At 55.7% G+C, this 18,788-nt stretch overlaps 2 protein-coding genes across 3 annotated transcripts in view; one reads left to right on the top strand and one right to left on the bottom strand.

The window, feature by feature from the left end:
- Nucleotides 1-12,080, bottom strand: part of PPP2R2D (protein phosphatase 2 regulatory subunit Bdelta) — a 43,354-nt gene extending 31,274 nt beyond the window's left edge. Inside the window, exons 1-2 of one of the 2 annotated variants that reach the window (XM_047702170.1) lie at nt 11,931-12,080; nt 11,734-11,826 (exon numbers count right to left, since the gene is read on the bottom strand). In XM_047702170.1, coding sequence (XP_047558126.1) covers nt 11,734-11,826; nt 11,931-11,937 — 100 coding nt within the window. In that variant the 5' untranslated portion in view covers nt 11,938-12,080. Of the gene's footprint in view, nt 1-9,193; nt 9,297-11,733; nt 11,827-11,930 lie in introns of those variants that run through there. The other variant, XM_047702171.1, reaches the window with a different exon arrangement.
- A 195-nt stretch (nt 12,081-12,275) lies between these two features.
- Nucleotides 12,276-18,788, top strand: part of LOC125084418 (uncharacterized) — a 63,387-nt gene continuing 56,874 nt past the window's right edge. The window contains exon 1 of the mRNA XM_047701644.1: nt 12,276-13,050. The gene's annotated coding sequence lies outside the window, so the exon portion shown is untranslated. The remainder of the gene's footprint in view (nt 13,051-18,788) is intronic.

Here is an 18,788-nt window from a genome sequence, read left to right as displayed (position 1 = left end):
GTTCTCAAGACACAGATAGGATCTCTGCAAGCCAGCCGGCCCCTCCACCAGGACCCCACAGGCCCTCATGGCCAGCAACCCAGAGGGAACAGTGGATGGATTTCTAAATAACCAATTTATATGATTACTACTTTACCTACGGACACACTTCACCCTGAGCAGTAAAAAAAAGAAAAACAAAAACACAGAACGTCCCAAGTGGTTAATTTCATAATTCAAGTCAATTCTTCCTTTTACTACTGAATTCCGCTGTTCCTCTGTGAACAGTAAGTAAGCTGAGAACAGTTAAACTTTCTCATTCTCTCACATTTCCAGTTGCAATCAGGATTACGACCTGAACTTAACTGGGCTTTGTGTCAGAAGAGCATTTTTGGGGGGCGCCTGGGTGGCTCAGTGGGTTAAGTATTTGCCTTCAGCTCAGGTCAGGATGCTGAGGTCCTGGGACTGAGCCCCCCATCCGGCTCTGCTCAGCAGGAAGCCTGCTTCTCCTTCTCCCCTGCCCTCTCGGTGGTACTCATGCTCTCGCAGGAGGATTTTTGGTAACTGCTGCTCCTACCCAGACTATGTCTGACGTTTCCCAGGACTTCAACAAGGGACAGACACATCCTTTCTGGGACCATAGAGTCGAAACCTAAGAAACGTGATGTCCAACACTCAATCCGATCACGGAGGTCTGGCGAGCGCGCTGGGGAAACTGGCAGCAGGAGCCGGGCTGGGGCGGCTACGGTAATCTTCGCTCGATGAGAAGCTGCAGAAGGTGAGCCGTGCGTCTGATCTGGTACAAACCCGTAAGTGGGGACAGCCTAGATGCCAACTTCATGGCAAAAGCTGCCGCTGGCGAGGGAAGGGGAATAGGCAGGTAGTTAGGTTCTAATGGGGTATCTGGAGGTCAGGAATGGGCAAGGTCAGAGGCCTGTCCCGGAAGACCGCGCATGAAGCTGGGTCAAATCAGACAGGCCCAGGATGGTGGGCGCCGGCACAGGACCTCTGCCCAAACACGGAGAAAAGGTGCAAACCTCCTTCCAAGAAATCCCTACCCCAAGTGATGTATACTCCTCCCCCTAGTTAACCTGTCCTTAAAAGACAGAAAGCCGAGACCCCTAAGTCGCACAGCCCCTCTCCCTAGAGCTCCTGGCTCTCCCACCTCCAGAGCGCGTTTTCCCTTTAACAGACTTCCCCGCTTGTGCGGCTCTCCTCCCGGTCTGCTGCGCTGCATCTGCCTTTGAATTCCTTCTCAGGACAAGACCAAGAACCTTTGGCAACTCCTTTGGGACAGGCTGGGATGAGACACCACAGCCCAGGGTCTCCCCAGTTTACTGGGCAACAAAGACAGGGGCTAGCAATGTGACTGGGCATTAATGAAAAGGACTTCAATTTGAACTGTGACTTTTTTTTTTTTAAAGATTTTATTTATTTGACAGAGAGCGAGCACAAGCAGGGGAAGCAGCAGGCAAAGGGAGAGGGAGAAGCTGACACCCCGCTCAGCAGAGAGCCCAACATGGGACCCTGGAATCATAACCCGAGTTGAAGGCAGACACTTAACTGAACCACTCAGGTGCCCCTGTAACTTTTACTTCTTAAAAAAATCTGAAACAAATTAAGACCAGATATTGAAAGCATGACTATTTATTATTATCGCATCATGCTAACAACATGTACGTATGTTATTTTGTTTAAAGCGGACTTACAGGGTTTATCAAAACGTGAGGTATTCTCCTACATGCAAGGTGTGTCCTGGAAACAAAGACGTCATAACGTTTCTCCAGAGCACGCAGGTGGATGGTCGACTGCCAGCAGCGAAACAAAGCCGGATGTAACCCCTGCTTTACGAAGTTGGGTGTGCTTACCGACGCACTGATACGGAAAAGGCAAGGAAGCCCCCCCCAATCTTCAGTAATTATTAGCTGGATTATTGTCTGGCTTTGTTTTATAGCAAGTTAACGATACCAGTGCTTTCTAACGGGTGTGCTTTTATGAGTATCTATTTTGCCATTTGCGATGCTGGAAGCAGAACCGTGAAAAGTCAGCGGCAGGGTCTTGGGGTCCGCCACAGTGAGGACGGCCCATCACAAGCAGCAGCAAGGGGAGCTCTCCTGGGTTCAGTTCTTAGAGGGCTACTCTATTCCTTTCCTTAATGGCCCTTTTCTCCTTATCACTACAAAACACAATGCATCCTTGGTGCAGAACATCTAACAATACAGACGCATCCAGCATAAAAGCAGACGTCTTTGTAAATGTGAGCCCCCCTCTCCACAGGCCCCACTGTGACCCGCTGGGCAGGTCGTCTCCACGCCTACGTGTTTACAATACACTGTTTTACAGCCCAGTGCTATTCTCTGGCTGTTAGTCTCTCTTTTTTAAAAAAATTTTTTATATTACATACACACACACATATGTTGTATTTTATTATTTGAGAGAGAGAGCATGCGTGTGCGCGCGCACACACACACACACACAAACCATGAGAGGTGGGAGGACCTGAGGGAGAAGCAGGCTGCCTGCTGAGCAGGGAGCCGGATGCAGGACTCCATCCTGGGACTCCAGGATCATGACCTGAGTTGAAGGCAGTGGCTTCACCAACTGAGCCCCCCCAGGCGCCCCAAGCTCCTGTTTTTAACCTCGTGCCCCAGACTGCTGTCTGACAGGCACGGACCCCGTTAATGCACAATACGGCGTTACCAGGATACTTTTAATCACTTCACCACCTTTGGGCATCCAGGGTCTCCGGATGTCTGCTTGCCGCACAGCGCGCGACTCTGTAAACGCGCGGCCCGGCAGAGCTGCGAGCTCCGGCACGCAGAATCACGGGCTGTAGCCTGGCTCTGAGTGTGACGGACACAGATACTGAAGTGCCCTCCAGAAGACGAGCGCAGAGACACTCTCCAGAAATGTCAACCAAAAGTCAAGTCTCACCACTCCTTTAAATTTTTTTTGCTCAATACCATTTCTTGGATGATTTATATTAACTCTTTCACGTGCCCCTTTTAAAAAATGAATTACATGCTAACAGATGAGGCTAAAGATGGAGACCTCTCATCTGCTCTTTACACCCCAAATTTCCCAATTATCATCTGGGAACTTGCTACCTTTGGGGCAAGAATTAGGACTCACTGAGAACTCACAATTCATTAAGACGTGTCCCGTATGCCCACACTGTGCTCAGCACTGCAAAAAAAATAGGAAAAGATAAATGCACTTACACCCCCGCATCCCCATTTTAGTTGTGGTTTTCTGATGGATGGAGATCGAACAGGCCACAGTGTGTTCCATGCTCTGAGCCCGAAGTCCTGTCCAGGGCTACTGCTTCCAGGGCTGGTCCCTGCTTCTGAGCTCCCAACTCCAGCTTCTACTTACATTCAGCGAATGAGCCGCCTTCCCTGTCCCACTCACCGTTCCCCGTCTACGCCATGACTGACTCACAGACAGATCTGACTTTTTCCTTGATTTCCAACAGCAGCAAGAGCAACAACAAAAATCCCTTTGTAAAAGATACACGTTTAGCACACTTAACCGAACTCTGGGCAGGAGAGCATATGAACTATGGGGCAGAAGAATCAAAATTCAAGGTTTATAATAAAAAATACTTAGAGGTTAATATTCATATTGTATAAAAAGCTTTTAAAAATTAATTTTTCAAAAGCTCAGGAGAAAACTGGAGTAATGATGTGCTCTAACAACTCACAGAAGAAACAAATCGTCAACACAAGCGCTAACTGGTAAGGAAGCACGAATTACAGCACTAGATCTGCTGCAAAGACTGCTAACTGGAGAAGCCTGATGTCCTCAGCCGGTGGGTGGGGTAAGGAAGCTTCGCGGAAGGAGCAGGTTGTCACGGCCTTTGGGAGGGCAATTTGGCAGCCCCGCGAGGTAAATGACCGGCTTTGCCAGTGTGTCCACTCCTAGGAATCCAGCCACGTACACGCCTGCCTGGGCGGGTGGGTGAGCAGACTATTTACCGTGGCGTCTTTAGTAACCGCAAAAACTGGAAACCACCAGTGAGACTAGTTAGACAGATGAGATAATCCGTAACACTGACACATGCAGCCGCCTAAGGACCACCCGAGCTATGCAGCAGGACGGCGCGGTGAGAACTCTCTCAGCCCGGGCCTCGGACTCCCAGCACCTGACCGGATGCGTCCTGACGCCAGCGCCCACCGGCTCTGTGCCCTTGGGCGAAGCGACTTCATCTTCCTGAGGGTCCACTTTCCCTTCATCCAACAAAGGCAGCTTCTATCTCAAGGGGCGGCTCCAACAGTCAAGGGGTCGCGTGTATACACGGCTGAGCAGAAAGCCTGGGCACTGTGAAACCTCAAGTTACGTACTGGGGTGCAAGACAGCTGCAAGACAGTATTTACCCCAGGATCCACGCTGTGTGAGACAAAAATAAAACTGCTTACATACAGGAAGTTTTCAAATAAAAACAAATAATTAAACGGGTAAGGAACGGTCTAAAAATACACACACCCTGTTAAGAACAGTTACTTCTGGGGAGGATTCCCGGAGACCCGTGAAGAGGACATTTCACTTTTACTCTTTATATGTCCGCATCATTTGATTTTCTTTAAATATTGAACTCGGGGCTCAGTGGGTTAAGCCTCTGCCTTCGGCTCAGGTCGTGGCCTCTGGGTCGTGGGATCCAGCCCCGCATGGGGCTCTCTGCTCCGCGGGGAGCCTGCTTCCCCCTTCCCCCTTTGGCTGCCTCTTTGCCTACGTGATCTCTGTCAAATAAATAAATAAATGTTAAAAAGACACAGACGTACTGAGTCTCTGGTTTTACACTGAGACAGAAACGTAAATCCAGAGAGGATGAGGAAGGACTGCTGGTCCTGAAATCTGCGCTCTTGTCCCTACTGCGCAGCGGGCTCTGCGGACCCCCGGGTCCCCGAGAACCTTCCAGAGGTCCCAGAGGTCAAAGTTACCTTCCTAGTGACGCGCCGCCGGCCGCACGGGCGAACAAGGGCACGGGCGGGGGAAGTGCGGGGCCTTCGCTCCCAGCACGGCAGCAGCAGCACAGCAGCAGCACGGCGGGGCGGCGCACGCAGGCACGCGCACGCAGGCACGGACACGCGCACGCAGGCACGCGCACGCAGGCACGGACGCGCGCACACATAGGCACGCGCACGCAGGCGCGCAGTCTCACCTAGGACCGTGCGGACGCACAGCCGGACGCATCAGTTTGGCCGGGCGCGCGCGTCCCGACGATCGCTGCGGTGAAACGGCCGCCGCTCCGCCTGCAAGCGCCGAGCTGGGCTGGAGGAGAAGCACGTGCTGGGGTCGGCCGGGCGCTGCCGGAGCGGAGCGCGCGTGTCCTCGCAGGACAACGCGCCAGCGGCAGCGGCTCCGACGGGCCTCGCAGATGCTCCCGGCCCGCGCGGGCTGCCGACCTTCGCGTGCCCGCTTGCAGGAGGACCTGGACTGCGGGCCGCTTGCGTCAGCTCCGCCGCCCCGACGGCTCCCGACAGACGACTCTCCGACGAAGCCCGTGGGGCGGTAACGCGCGACCTGCTCCGACCTTCTGCGGCGAGACGCCCGGCACGGAGACGCGAACAGCCGGGCGCGCCGGAGCTGGGAGCCCGCGAGCGAGAACCGGCTCAGCACGGGAGGGAGACAGCGGGCTCCGGCGCGCCCGGCTCGAGCTCACGACAGCGGCGGTCCCAGTGCACCACCGAACCCGGGACGCCGTCGTCCGCCGGGCTGGGCCGCGCTGCCACGGACCGGCCTCCAGGGAACGGCTGTTCACTCCTCCTTCCTCTTCCTGCGACCCCGGGCGAGAGGCCAGATTTTCCCTGCAGACCTCAGCGAGGGGGCTGCGAGAGACCCCGCCGCCGACCCCGACCCCGCCGCCGTCCGCGGGCCCCGCCTGAGGGTCCACAGAGTGTGAAACGAGGCCTGTCTTCTCGCTAGGTCTTTTGCTGGCCTGAGAAAGTTGTTTTTCATGGAAGATGTCTTGTTCCCATGTACCAGACTCGTTACTACTTTAAAGTGAAATAATAAATACCTTAACTTCCTCCGTTTTAATTCAAATACAGGAAACAGCGATGGACAAAACCCACACAAACAAAAGTGCTCTGATCCTCCCGGAGCCAAAGGCTCAAGAAGCAGTTTGCGCAGCGGGCCGGGGGCGGCGGGGGCGGGGCCGGGGGCACCGGGCTCCGCTGTCGGCACAGTGCTGCGGGACAGCCTCCGCGGGGTCCGCCGGCCACCCAGGCACAGCTGAGCTCAGTAGCAGCAAGAGACTGCCTGGCCTGCAAAGTCTAAAATACTGACTACTTGGCCCTTCACAAAAACACCGCTGGAGACCTCTGACTTCGAGTAAGCCCCATTTCCAGCTTTTATTCCTGCAGTAACTTCCGGCTGGCCTGCATTCTTCCCCCTTCACCAACCATTCTCCCAGGGCCAGAGTGACCTCCCTAAAAAGAGGTAAAACTGGTATCATTCTTCCGCTTGGAATCTTAAAGGCCCGCACTCAGGATCACTTGAAGGTACAATCAGAAGTCCTCATGGTGATCCCAGGCTGTTACTGGGCACTCTTTGGCCGCTCAGCCCCTCAACAGGGCCACTACCCTCTCTGCTGAAAGACCGCCTGCCAAACATTCTGTCCCAGAATGCGCCACGCTCTCTCCAATCTCCTCTCCAAGCCTCCTCCATCTGGAACATTCTTCACCTCTTCCCTTTCCACACCCTGATTTCCTCACCTTCACTTCCCACCCAAGTCTGCCTGCGAGGCACTTCAAGCACGTTCCCTCTACTTCCTCTGCTCTCAGGAGGGTGTCCGTCTCACCAGAGGGTTTCTCGAGGCAGGAACAGGGTTCCTCTAATCCAACACCCACACCAGCTGCCCTTGAGGACATAGTTGTGAACTTTCAGATGAGCTAAGCTGAAAGCAGCGCCCTGCAACACCCTTCCTTTTCTTCAGTTGGCTCCTGGAAGCAACAGAGTAAGTTCTTCCGTGCAAGAGTGTCTCTTAGGACAACATTCCCACAGTTACCAGTTACCGCGTGTGCCTGTTTGCCAGAGCTTTCCCTGCATTTGTGTGGAATCTTCCTAACAACGTGTCACCACCATAGGGAACAGTACCCCGGCTGTACAGATGAAAAACCACACGGTAAGTACCCTCTCAAGTTAACACAAAGCTAGTAAGACAATCGAAATGGGATTTGCCTTTCCATATCCTGAGTAACAAGTTGAAGAGACAAGACTAACCCATGCACTAAAACTGGGGAGAGAAAGCAGACGGTGGAAGGACTGGAAGGGTGTGGAAGGTAGGCAGGAAACACGAAGAAAATTCTTGGCTGGGAGAGGAACATGAGCAAGGGTCACAGAGTATGAGGAAAGAAGTACAAGCAAGAAAGGAACCCTGAGTAATAATACAAGAGCCAAGTGGTTAGGCCTAACTGAAGGGATCTAGGAAGAATGAAGAGACTGGGGGGAAATCAGGGAAAAAAAAAAATCAAGAAACTGTGATTTTTAGGTCTAAGAACAGCTACAACCAAACCCAAACACCCTAAAATACATGAGAATTAATTAAGTCATACCTAGCACTCAAACTTTACAGGAAACAAAAGCACTGCAGATTGTTTAATCTTGACAAAAATAAAATTTTTTTTTTAAATTAAAGACTTTATGTCTTTATTTGAGAGAGAGAACTCGCATGGGAGGCAGAGGGAGAAGCAGACTCCATGCTGAGCAGGGAGCTGGACTCAACCAGGGCTCCATCCCTGGACTCTGAGACCATGACCTGAGCTGAAAGCAGATGCCCAATCAGCTGAGCCACCCAGAGGCTCCCTGACAAAAATCTTTTGATATCTATTCTAGATAATTGAGCTGAGGTTCAGAACAGGCCTTCACACCTGATAAATGGCAGACATGAACTAAACCCAGAATTTCCCAACAAAACGTTCTCCCCACCCCCTAAGATTTTATTTATCTTAGAGAACAAGCAGGGAGAGCAGCAGGCAGAGAGAGAGAGAGAGGGAGAAGTAGCCTCCCCACTGAGCAGGGAGCCCCATGTGGGGCTCAATCCTGGACCCTGGGATCATGACCTTAGTCAAAGGCAGACGCTTAACCAACTGAGCCACCCAGGCATCCCAAAACAAGACCTTTAAAATCAAGGAATAAAAAAAAAATGAGGAGTACGATTTAATATTACCGTAAATCTCATACTCACATCTGATTATATAACTACAGTTAGCCCAGGTTCTTGAACATGCAGCCTGATTTCAGAAGCACTGCAATGTAGCTGTGCTCCTAAGTATGTGAAATGCCTTAACCTTAAGAAAACCACAAGCACAATCTCCCCATGAAACTCTCTTCTAAATTAAACAACAAGAATGTTAGTAAGTAGATCGTTTTCTTGTTTCATGGCTTCCCCCCACAAGATGCTTTCCTGGAGAACTTTTAGGATGGCACAGATACAAATACAAAGTAAATGGGAACCCTACAATGGAATGTAGACAATGTATCAGATTAGAATACTTCAAACAGCCAGACACAGGTCCCATCACAATTAAAAAAAAAAAAAAAACCAATGATAAATACTGAGTGTTCACTTCCTATATACAGGAAAAAAAAAAAAAAAAAGAAAAGAAACCCACAACACTAAAAATAATATGATTTTTGCATTCACAAATACTGGATTTCACTGATTGTAGGGAGCACAGGTTCCTACATGTTAACATTTCTGAAATCAGATGTAGCTCAAATTTATGAAACACAGTATCTTCTTAATATTGATACCCAAATACCCTTAGTTTTTGTTTCTTTCTCCAACTTCAAGGTTTTCCTTTCATAATATATCTACATAAACCCTTTTAGAAAGGCCGGACCATATCACTGAGATACCCATAGGATTTATACAACTCCCCAGACTTAAGCTGGAGTTACAGATTAACATTTAGTATTATCCTTTTAGAAAAAGATTAATGTCAAATTCAAGACCGTAGACCAGATCATGGATTAAGAAACAGATTAAAACAAAACCATCAAGTAAAAAGTCAAGACATGTAAAATTACTGATGACGAACCAGCGGTCATCAGGCTACACAAAAAGCTATAAAACCAGGTCATAGGTGGTTACAAAGCCCTCCTCCAGCCCTCCCCACAGCTTTTCTGGAAAAACAATCCACGGGCAGAGGCAGCAGGACCCAAAGCTTTCCTGGAAGAAGTGAGTACAATCGTGCTTTAAGTAACTCACAGAATTTCTGCCTCGTCGGCTGGGTGCACAGGGGTTCCAGGCTCTCCCAGTCAAACCATCTTTGTGACATCTGCTCTTTGATGGCCATGCTTTAACCCTTGTTCCTAACCTGGGAGAGACACCTGCTCTCAAGGCATCTCATTTTCATTTGCTTTCCTACAACTCTGGCCAGTGAGCGCTCTCATGCACTCTCAAAGGAGCCATCCCCAGGCTGGCAGCCACATCCCACCTCGAGGGCCGCAGCAGTGCTGCCTCCGGAGCCAGCCAGGCTGGCTTCAAACCTTGGCTCTGACCTTACAGCAGCTGCTGACCAAGTTAATGGCCCTCTGTGCCTGGGCTTCTGCATCTAGAACTGGGAAGAACAGTCCCTCCCTCCTAGGGCCGTGTGACTGGGAACTAACAGATGCAGGTAACAGAGCCACGTCTGCAGCAGTGAGCACTCGCTGTCTGTTGGTAGCAGCACTGCAGACTGGGTCCTCTACAAGGTGTGTGTGTGTGTGGGGACACTCAGCCTTCCAGCTGGATGAGACACACCAGCAAAGGACTACAGTATCATATGGCATCTGTAAACATCATCTGTTCAGTGCAAGTCGCCCAAGGAAAGCGCGTAGGGCTTAGGGACTGGGCAGAGGTGACCGAGCAGCACACACCGAGATCTGCACGGACACCTCACAGCTTCCGCACAGCGCTCACTGCCTGGAGCATAAGGATTTGAGGGCACAAGCTAACAAACCACTTCCCTTTTCACTTCCTTTTGGAAGCCTCGCCCGGTTTTTAGTCTTGATTCTTGCTTTCCTGGGCAGAGAAGTTCACCTTGCGCACCTGCGGAGGGTGGGGACTACAGCCGCCAGCAGCAAGCTGCCGCGGGAGGAGCAGGGACGGTCTCTCCTGCACCTTGTCACCAGCAGGAAAACAACCAGGTTCCCTCCAAGCCCAGCTCTACTCCTGCTTGCAAGCAACGAGAAATCCTGACGGTGCTATGCTGACCTGGCCCCTGCCTAAGCAAAACCCCGCTCTTGGAAAAGGAAAAGCCGTCACGTTTCCTCGGCTCCGCACGGTTATGATTCGAGTCCCCCAAACTATCAGTTTCAAAAACAACAAAGAAATCAGAAACCTCAGCCCACTGCACTCGCGGCCGCAGCACTGAGTCGGAACTGCCGGGCGCTGCCAGGTGCTGCCCTCGCCAAGTGCGGACAGGGCCCCCGCCTGCGCCTCAGCCATGGTCTCGGGAGGCAGAAAGACGTCCCCCGTGCGCGGGTCCAGGGGCGCTCCTCCACGGAGAGCTCAGACCCGGGCAAGCGCATCGCGAGCCGCAAACCTGCACCAAGACACGGAAGCACACGCCAGGGCTCGAGAAGCTCCTTCGGATCACCGCACCTTCCACCTCCCGCCAACGTTTCCCCACCACGGCCGAGCTCGGTACGGGCTTCTCCGCCCCGCTTGCCCCCCCGGCTGCTGCCGTTCCGTGTCCTCTACCCACGACTTCTCCGGCAACGGCGCAACTGCACGGACGCGGCCGCAACCCGGCGACGGACACGAGGGGCGTCCGGGCGCACGCCCCGCCTGAGCCCCGCTGGATGACAGAGAACGCCCAGCGCATGCAGCCGCCGGAAGACGCCCAAGTAACGACCCCAAAGAAACCTTCCAGAAACAGCAAGCTTGCAGGTCCGTGCAAAACCGCGAAGTCGGGACGGACAAGCGCAGAGTTCCCATCCGCTCGCCTCGGCGAACAGTCACGTCGGCGCAGACCCCGCGCTCGGAGCGCCACGCCCGCCCCGCACGCGGCACTTCGTCCGTCCGTCCGTGCGCCCAGGCGTGCGCGGAGAGGGGGCAGCGCCGGCGGGTCGGGCTCTCCCGGGACAGCGGACGCAGCGCGAACGCGCAGCTCGCACGAGCCCGGGGGTAACCCCGTGTTTGCGCCCAAACCTCCGCTCGCACCAGCCGCTGCGACGCCGCTGCGTTTCCGATCTGCGGGGGTCGCCCTGCCAGGGGCGGCGGGGCCGGGGCGACAGGCCGCGGGGACGCCGCTGAGCGCTCCAGGGACCCGGCGCGCGGGAGCACGGCAGACGGGGCCTCACGGGCCGCTCCCGCCGACACGCCGGCCCCGGGTCCCGCAGGGCTGCGGTCCGGGGAAGCAGCGCGCGGGGTCCGCGAGCTCGGAAGGCGTCGCGCGTCGGAGGCCCGAGGGCAGCGCCCGCCCCGCGAGCCGAGCGGCGGCCGTCAGAGCCGCAGAGAGCGCCGCACCCGGCCCGGCCGCCCGCCCCTCCCGCCGCCCGCCCCGAGCCCCGCTTCCCGCCGCTCCGCCCGCAGCCCCGTCGAACGCAGGCGGCGGCCACCCGCGCGGGGAGGAGCCCGACGCGCCGCCAGCAGGGTCCGCCGCAGGCCCGGTGACCTTGGCTCCCTTACATAACCCTCGGGCCGCCCCCGGGCCCCGCGCCCTCCCCGCGAGCGGACGCCGCGCCGGCCCGGGCTGCAGGCTCTCCGGGGCCGCGGCCGGGAGGAGGGGAGCGCGCCGCCCCCGCCCAGGTGCGCGGCCTTACCTTCCGCCACGTCCTCGTCCACGGCCCCCTTGACCTGCGAGAAGCACCACTGCAAGTCGTTGCCGCCCGCGGGGCAGCCGCCGCCTCCGGCCCCTGCGGACACACACCGGGCGCGTCAGGGCCCCGCGCCCGCCGCGCCCACGCCCGCGCCCCCCGCCCGCAGCCCAGCGCCCGCCTCGCCCCGCGCGGGCGCTCACCTGCCATGGCCGGCCGGCGGGCGGGCAGGCGCCGAGGCGGCGGCGCACGAAGGAGGCGGCCGCCGCGCTACTGCCGCCCGAGCACCTCAGCCCGGCCGCCGCCGCCGCCGCCGCCGCCGCCGCCGCCGCCGCGGCTGCCGGGGAGGGATTTTTTTCCCCTTTTCAAAATGGCGCCCAATGCCCGTCGCCCCGCTCGATGACGTCATCCCCCTCCGCCTCCTCCGCAGGCCCGGGCGGGGGCGGGGCCGCCGGGAGGCTCCCCTGCGTGGGCGGGGCGGGGAGGGGCGCGGCCGCGGGGGCTGCCGGGGGCTGCGGGGCGTGCCGACCGCGCCTGCGCAAGCCGCCTCCTGCTGCGCCACGCCCCCCAGCCCGAGCCCGGCGCCACTCCGCACCCGACCCGGGCGTCCAGAGCGGCGGGGCTACAGAGGCTCGGGGCAGGCGCGTCCTTGGAGGCCAGCCGCCAGGCTGCCGCTCACCGCCCGCCTCTGTCGCAGAGCCCTGGAGGGCCGGGCCCGCCCCCAGTCTGATCTGAGGCCAATGGGAGCGCGGCCCGTGGGCGGAGCAGCCAATGGAGGGCGCGCTCGGAGGGTGGCGGGCGGAACCCCGGGCCCGGCCCCGGCCGCACCTGCGTGCGCGCTCCCGGTGCGCCTGCTGGCGGGACGGTGGGTGCCCCTCCAGCTCCGGCAGAGCCCTCGCGGTTCCGAGTCCCGGTTGGGCCGCAGCGCCGCTCAGAGCCCACGCGGTCCGCCAGGGTGTTAGTGCCGCGGTTCTTTGCGCCCCCGGGACGCCGCCTTAGGGCACTTTTGGCGTCTCGGCACGACGGGACTCATTGTTCCTTCTTTCGTGGGCGTCTCGCTCTGGGCGTGTGGACGGGTTGTCTGAAACCGCACCTTCTTCCCGTGACACGGCGAATGTGGCAGGGACCGCGTCACTCCACTGGAAGCCGACCGTTCCCCATCGGGAGCATTTCCCACCCCGCGGTACCAACTGGCCGCTCCCGCTGCGGGCCCCGCGCTGCGCACGGTCTCCAGGACGCGGACGTCCACGGAGCGAACCTGCCCTGCGCTCGTGGAGCTTCCACGTCTCCGGGGGACCGACGGCGACAGAGAGAAGAACCAAGGTGTGTAGTGAGTCAGGTGGGCTGGAGAGGAAAGTGAAGCGGGGGAGGAGGGATGGGAGCGTAGCAGTAGGTGGTGGGAGAAGACCTCGGGAAGAGGAGGGAGCGACCCGTGGGGCCACGTGCAGAAGGTTGTGCCTGGGAGGGGGATGGGCTCCACACGAGACGGGAGGCCACGGGGTGGCGAGCAGAGGGCGGCGGTGATGACTGGACTTTCACGGGGTCAGTGTGGCCGCTCTGCCGAGAAGACACGGGGGTGGGCGCGCGAAGAGTCAGATCAGGGAGCCTCCTGACCAGGTCGTTGGGTCATCTGGGCAAGAGGATGAGGGCTGGGTGGTCATGGATGTGCCGGTGGGGGGTGAGAATAGGTCAGAGATGAGCACCCGAAAAGCACAGCCCCTGGGATTTACAGGTGCGGTCGATGTAGTGCGAGAGAAGGAAGGCGCTCGGGAATGGCTGCCCTCGGGGGCTGTGCACCTGCTGGAAAGGAGTTTCTTGACTCAGAGATGGGAGGGGCTGCAGAGGGGCCGCGGAGCCGGAGCCGGGCTGGCTGAGAACTGCAGAGCTGCTGCAAAGGCAGAGGCACACAGAAGCCTGGCACACACGCGGGAGTTGCCGCCTGGAGGCGTAAATTCAGAGAATGAGAGTATCTACAGGCGTTTCAAACCAGGAGAGACTGGCGAGCTCACCCCAGAAGGGAAGGTGGATGGGGAAGGGACCACTACAGAACAACAGGGGAGGCCGAGGAGGAATGACCATGAGGTGGGCTTCCAGAGAGCCAGAAGCCCATGGAGTCCCGAGCTGGGTGAAGACGGGGACAGGAGTGGCCGGTTCCCCAATGCTGCGTGATGAATGCTGAGGATGGCCTGTGTGGTGTAACAGTTGGATGCCATGGCTGACCTTAACAAGAGCGGTTGCTGTGCAGTGCACTGTGCAAATCTGTTGTGAGAGGGTTTCAGAGAAAGGGAGAGGAGGGGCTTGGAAACAGTAACCACACTTTGCTGTGAAGATGAGCAGAGAAACGGGGCTGTAATAGCCCTTTCTACGTGTAGAGTTAGCCAGTCTGCCCCCGAGCGGTTGAGAGACTAGCTATCAGGCTCCCCCACAAACGGGTGCTCTGGTGTGCGTTACAGGTATGTCTTTTGAAGCAATAGCACCACGTTTGGCTTAAGTTTAGGCTGTATTCTTTATTAATTAGCTTTCGTTAAATTAAAATTAAAAAGCAGCAGAAGCCACACAGAGGCGCCGTATTCCGGAGAGCACTGTGCTGCCTGCCTTGTGTCCCCCCATGCGTCAGCTGGCCGGCAAGAGACTCTGAGCCATTCTGTTTTATGACCTAAAGAGGTTTAAATATCTCAGTGAGTTACTCCGGGTTCTAGTTGGCGTTTGGCAGTTTTCTTATTTTATTATTTTTGGATCTCATGGCCAAATTGTGAAATGCCTGGTGTGTATTAGAATCTAGCCTGCTGTATTCGTGCAAGAGATACGATTCTGTAATAAAAAGGAACGGGGTGCCGGTGCAAACAGGGGTGACTGTGTTTGTATCCATGACTCAGAAACTTCATGCCGAACGAGAGGAGCCGGGCGCAAAACCACACACGATGCATGATTCCGCCTGTATTGTCAGAGTAACGGTCTTGGGTCTGTGCGACTGGGGCGTAGCACCTAGTTATTTAATTGAACGTGAATAGAGATGTTGCCGTGAAAGTACTTGGCAGATACAATTAACACCTACAGTCAGTTGGGTCTGATGGGCGGAGAGTACCCTTGACAGCGGCAGGGGTGGGGGTGTTCATCCAATTCTGCCTCAGGGCCGCATGGCCAACTGCTGCGTGCTTTCGCGGCCCGCGGTGCAGACATCACACTTGCCGACACCCGCAGTCCTGGGAGCCAGTCCCTCAAAATGAGTCTTAATATAGGCACATAGATGCGGTTGGCTCTGTTTTTCTGGAGAACCCTGAAGTCTGGAAGAGGCTAAGTGGTCCCCAGTGATAGGGGCGAGCATGGCTGTGGGGCAGGGAGGGGACTGACCGGGAGAAAGCAGGGGGGCTTTCTGGGGTGATGGAGTCGTTCGGTATCTTGTTGGAGAAATGGTTACGCGGGTGTATGTGGCTGTCGGACCACCCACCAAACTCGAGTCTGAAAGTGTGTCCATCTTATTTAACATGAGTTATGTCTCAATACAATGGTTTTTAAGTCTAACACATATCTAAATTTCCCCCAAGCCTAGTGCGGACTCTATATCTTAATAGTTTGAAGGAAATCCCAGAGGAAGCTACCCTGTTCATTGTTCTTCCATGAACACCTTTATTTTAAAAAATTTCTTTGATTTACTTAGATTTCAGCGACTACCTACCTACCGTTCAGAACACTGCATGTGGATTGTTTTCGAGTTCAGAGGCAGCAGCTCAGACTCAGAGCGATCACAGACGTGCCCTGTTGGCAGGGAGCACCGTGTTCCATTCTAAAATGCATGGGGCTTAGAGACTTATTCAAGTGCAGGGAGTCCTGGTCCCCCTTTTGTGGGCTGCTTGGGGGCCACGTGGGCTGGAGGGCGTGGCTGGAGGAAGCCCCCATGTGTATGTCCCACGGGCCCTTCACCTTCTTCACTTGATGCACGGCTGTGTTGCTGGCAGAATGCATTGCCTGGAATTGTGTCTCTGATTCTGTTTTTGAAAGACTTGATTTTTTTAGGGCAGGTTTTTCAGGTTTACAAAGAAAACAGGACGGAAGGTACAGAAATTTTCCACATGTCCCGTCCCAGCACATGCACCGCACCCCCCACTGTCAGCACACTCATCAGAATGGTACGTAAGTGACCCCAGACGAGCTGGCGCTGGGGTGTCGTTCATGCTTGCGGTCCGTGAGGGTTCACTCTTCACGCTGCACATGCGCCGGGTTTGGACAAATGTCGAATGCATGTGTCCGTCGTTATGCTGTCATACGGAGTAGTTTCTCTGCCCTAACAATCCCTGTGTTTAGCCTGTTCCTCTCCACCACTCACCCCGCAGACACTCATCTTTTTACCGTCTACATGATTTTACCTTTTGCAGAATGTTTTATAGTTGGCTTTTATTTTTCATTTCATAGCATGCATTTAAGGTTCTCCCTGTGTTTTCATGGCTGGATAAATAACTTCTTTTTATCATTAATAATACTCCATAGTCTAGACGGACCACAGTGTATTTGACCATTCACCTACCGAAAGACACCTTGGTCGTTTCCAAGTTTTGGAAATTACGACTAAAGCTGCTATAAACATCCTTGACTCCACGTCCTGCTGCGCCCGTCCTGCTGGAGCTCCGTGAGGAATTAAACTTCATCCCACCTTTTTTCTTCACTCTTCCCTGAATTTTTCCCCAAATGACGAAGGGGAGGAAGGAACAGACGAAGGACTACATCAGGACTGCGTTACGTTACAGGGCAAGAGGACTTTGCAGAAGGAATTAATGTTACAGGATGCCCATAGGAAGATTATCCAGGATTATCTGTGTGGGCCCCATCGAATCACATGAGTACTTTAAAAAGGGCAGAGAGCTTTCTCCAGCGGGAGTCAGAGAGACAGAGAAGGGCAAGTCAGAAGGCTTGCGAGCCTGTGAGGGACTCGGCCGGCCCTTGCTGGCAGTGACCACATGGAAAGTGCTAGAAGGAATGCAAACAGCTTGTAGGGGGAAAGACCAGTATTGGCTGTGAGACCGCGGGCAAAGGGGACCTGAGCCCTACAACCAAAATTTGGCCAACTGTTTGAAAGGGCTTGGAAGTGCTTGTATTCCCAGCACTCTAGCCACAGTCCAGCCCAGGCAGAGGGCCGCTGACCCGCCCCTGGGGTGACATTCAGCCTCCGGAGGCAGGAGATACTACACAGGTGTGGTTTTCAGCCGTTACATCGGTGGCCATTCATTCTGGCGGCAAAAGAAAACTGCCCCCACTCCCACTTCCTTCGTTGCGAGGCTGAGACGTTTGGACCTGAATTTTTTTTTTTTTTAAGATTTTATTCATTTATTTGACAGAGATCATAAGTAGGCAGAGAGGAAGGCAGAGAGAGAGGGGGAAGCAGGTTCCCTGCTGAGCAGAGAGCCCGATATAGGGCTCGATCCTGGGACCCTGAGATCATGACCTGAGCCGAAGGCAGCAGCTTAACCCACTGAGCCACCCAGGTGCCCCCGACCCGAATTTGATGAGCTACAGAGCTGTAGACATGGGCAGCCCGCAGGCTGGCCGGGTCCCTGCAAAGCCAAGGCTGAGGCCCTGAGTCCGGGTGAAAGTGTGGGGTTTCTTGAGCGGTGGCCCTCGAGAGGAGACGGCGAAAAGCAGGCTGGCTGTGGCCGTGGGACCCAGCGGCTGCCCTCCTGGAGCTGCAGGGCAGACATGGCCCTGAGGAGCCCTTGTGGGAGCGACCGGCTGTGCCCTGTCTGCCCACCTCCATCCCTGCGCCTCTGCTGGGAAGCTGGCCGGCCTGAGGGAGCTCCCAGCCATGGGCCTTTCCCAGGGACATCTGAGCATTTCTGTGGGAACCCTAGGCCACCCGGCCTCACCTGCCCCCCCCCCCCCGCCCCTGTGTGCCGTGGGATGGGTGACTAACTCCCACGGCCTCGGTGCCCCTGGCATCCTGTGGGTTTGGGACATTCCACGAGCAGAGGCTGGGAACTGGGTCAGAAAAGCTGCTGGGTAGGATCAGCCCAGCCTGTGCTGCCCACCGTGTCCTCCTGAGCTCCATGGAGCCCGGGGCGGGGGCGACCACACCGTGCTGGCCGCCGCTGCTCCTGCAATAGCACCTTGTTTCCGATGTGGGAGGGGGAGGAGGCAGAGCGGCCCAGGGCGATGGGCCTTGCACTGCCCTCAAGGCGCACATGGTCCCCTCTATGTCCACATCTGGGCTTCGGGGTGGTGGAGGGACTTCCCACTGTGGCCCTTCGCAGAACCCGCGGGCTTCTGTACCCTTTGTGTCCTTGCAGTAGCAGAGGGAGGCCGTGGGCAGGCAGATGACCAGCTCCCGTGTCCCCATGTGCCCAGGAGCAGCTGGGCCTCTGGGAAGTCTGCACATGCCGTCGGACAAAATCTTTCCTCCCCAAACTGACAGTCCCCTGCACCTGCATGTCTCTTGTGGTTTGGGTCACTGTCAACCATGTGGTGCTTCTTATCTTTAAAGCAGGTGTTTCAAAAGTGGGAAAACACTTGCCCAATTTAAGTGTTTTTTTTTTTCTTTTAAGAAATAATTCACAGATGGGCATGACTTCATTTCAAAAATAAAAATGTTAGCTTCACGATACTCCACAGTATGGTTTTTTTCTCCAAATTATAAAAACGAAGGCAGCTGTGAAGCAGGTTGTGCCCTCACGTCCGCGAGATCAGGACGGAAGGCCCACGGTTCAGAATACCTGGTAACTCTCTTCACTGGGAGCGGATTTCAGTTTAAATTATGTACAATAAATGTCACATCTTCCCCCATTTATCTCAGCAATGTAGGGATTCCGAATACTGAAAAAAGACCTTTGTGCTTCAAAGGCTCCTTGCCAGTAGGCGTGTTCCTTCTCCCCGTGGGGGAAGACGTCAGCTTGATGGATCCGCCGGCTTAGATGCTGCGGGGACAGGCCCCGCTCAGAACGAGCACCTTTGTTCTGTGCCTCGTGTCCTCAGTCAGGTCTGTTCTGCAGAGCGCCCTGTGCCTGCGGTGAGCCTGGCACGGTCACGTCGTCACCCAGACTGGTTCATTTCGGGGCATGCTGTGGACCTCACGACCC

This window comes from Lutra lutra, chromosome 14 (genome assembly GCF_902655055.1).
Source record: "Lutra lutra chromosome 14, mLutLut1.2, whole genome shotgun sequence".
NCBI classification, from domain to species: Eukaryota; Metazoa; Chordata; class Mammalia; order Carnivora; family Mustelidae; genus Lutra; species Lutra lutra.
The sequence above is the reverse complement of the archived record's forward strand: the minus strand, read 5'-3'. Positions and strand labels throughout refer to the sequence as shown.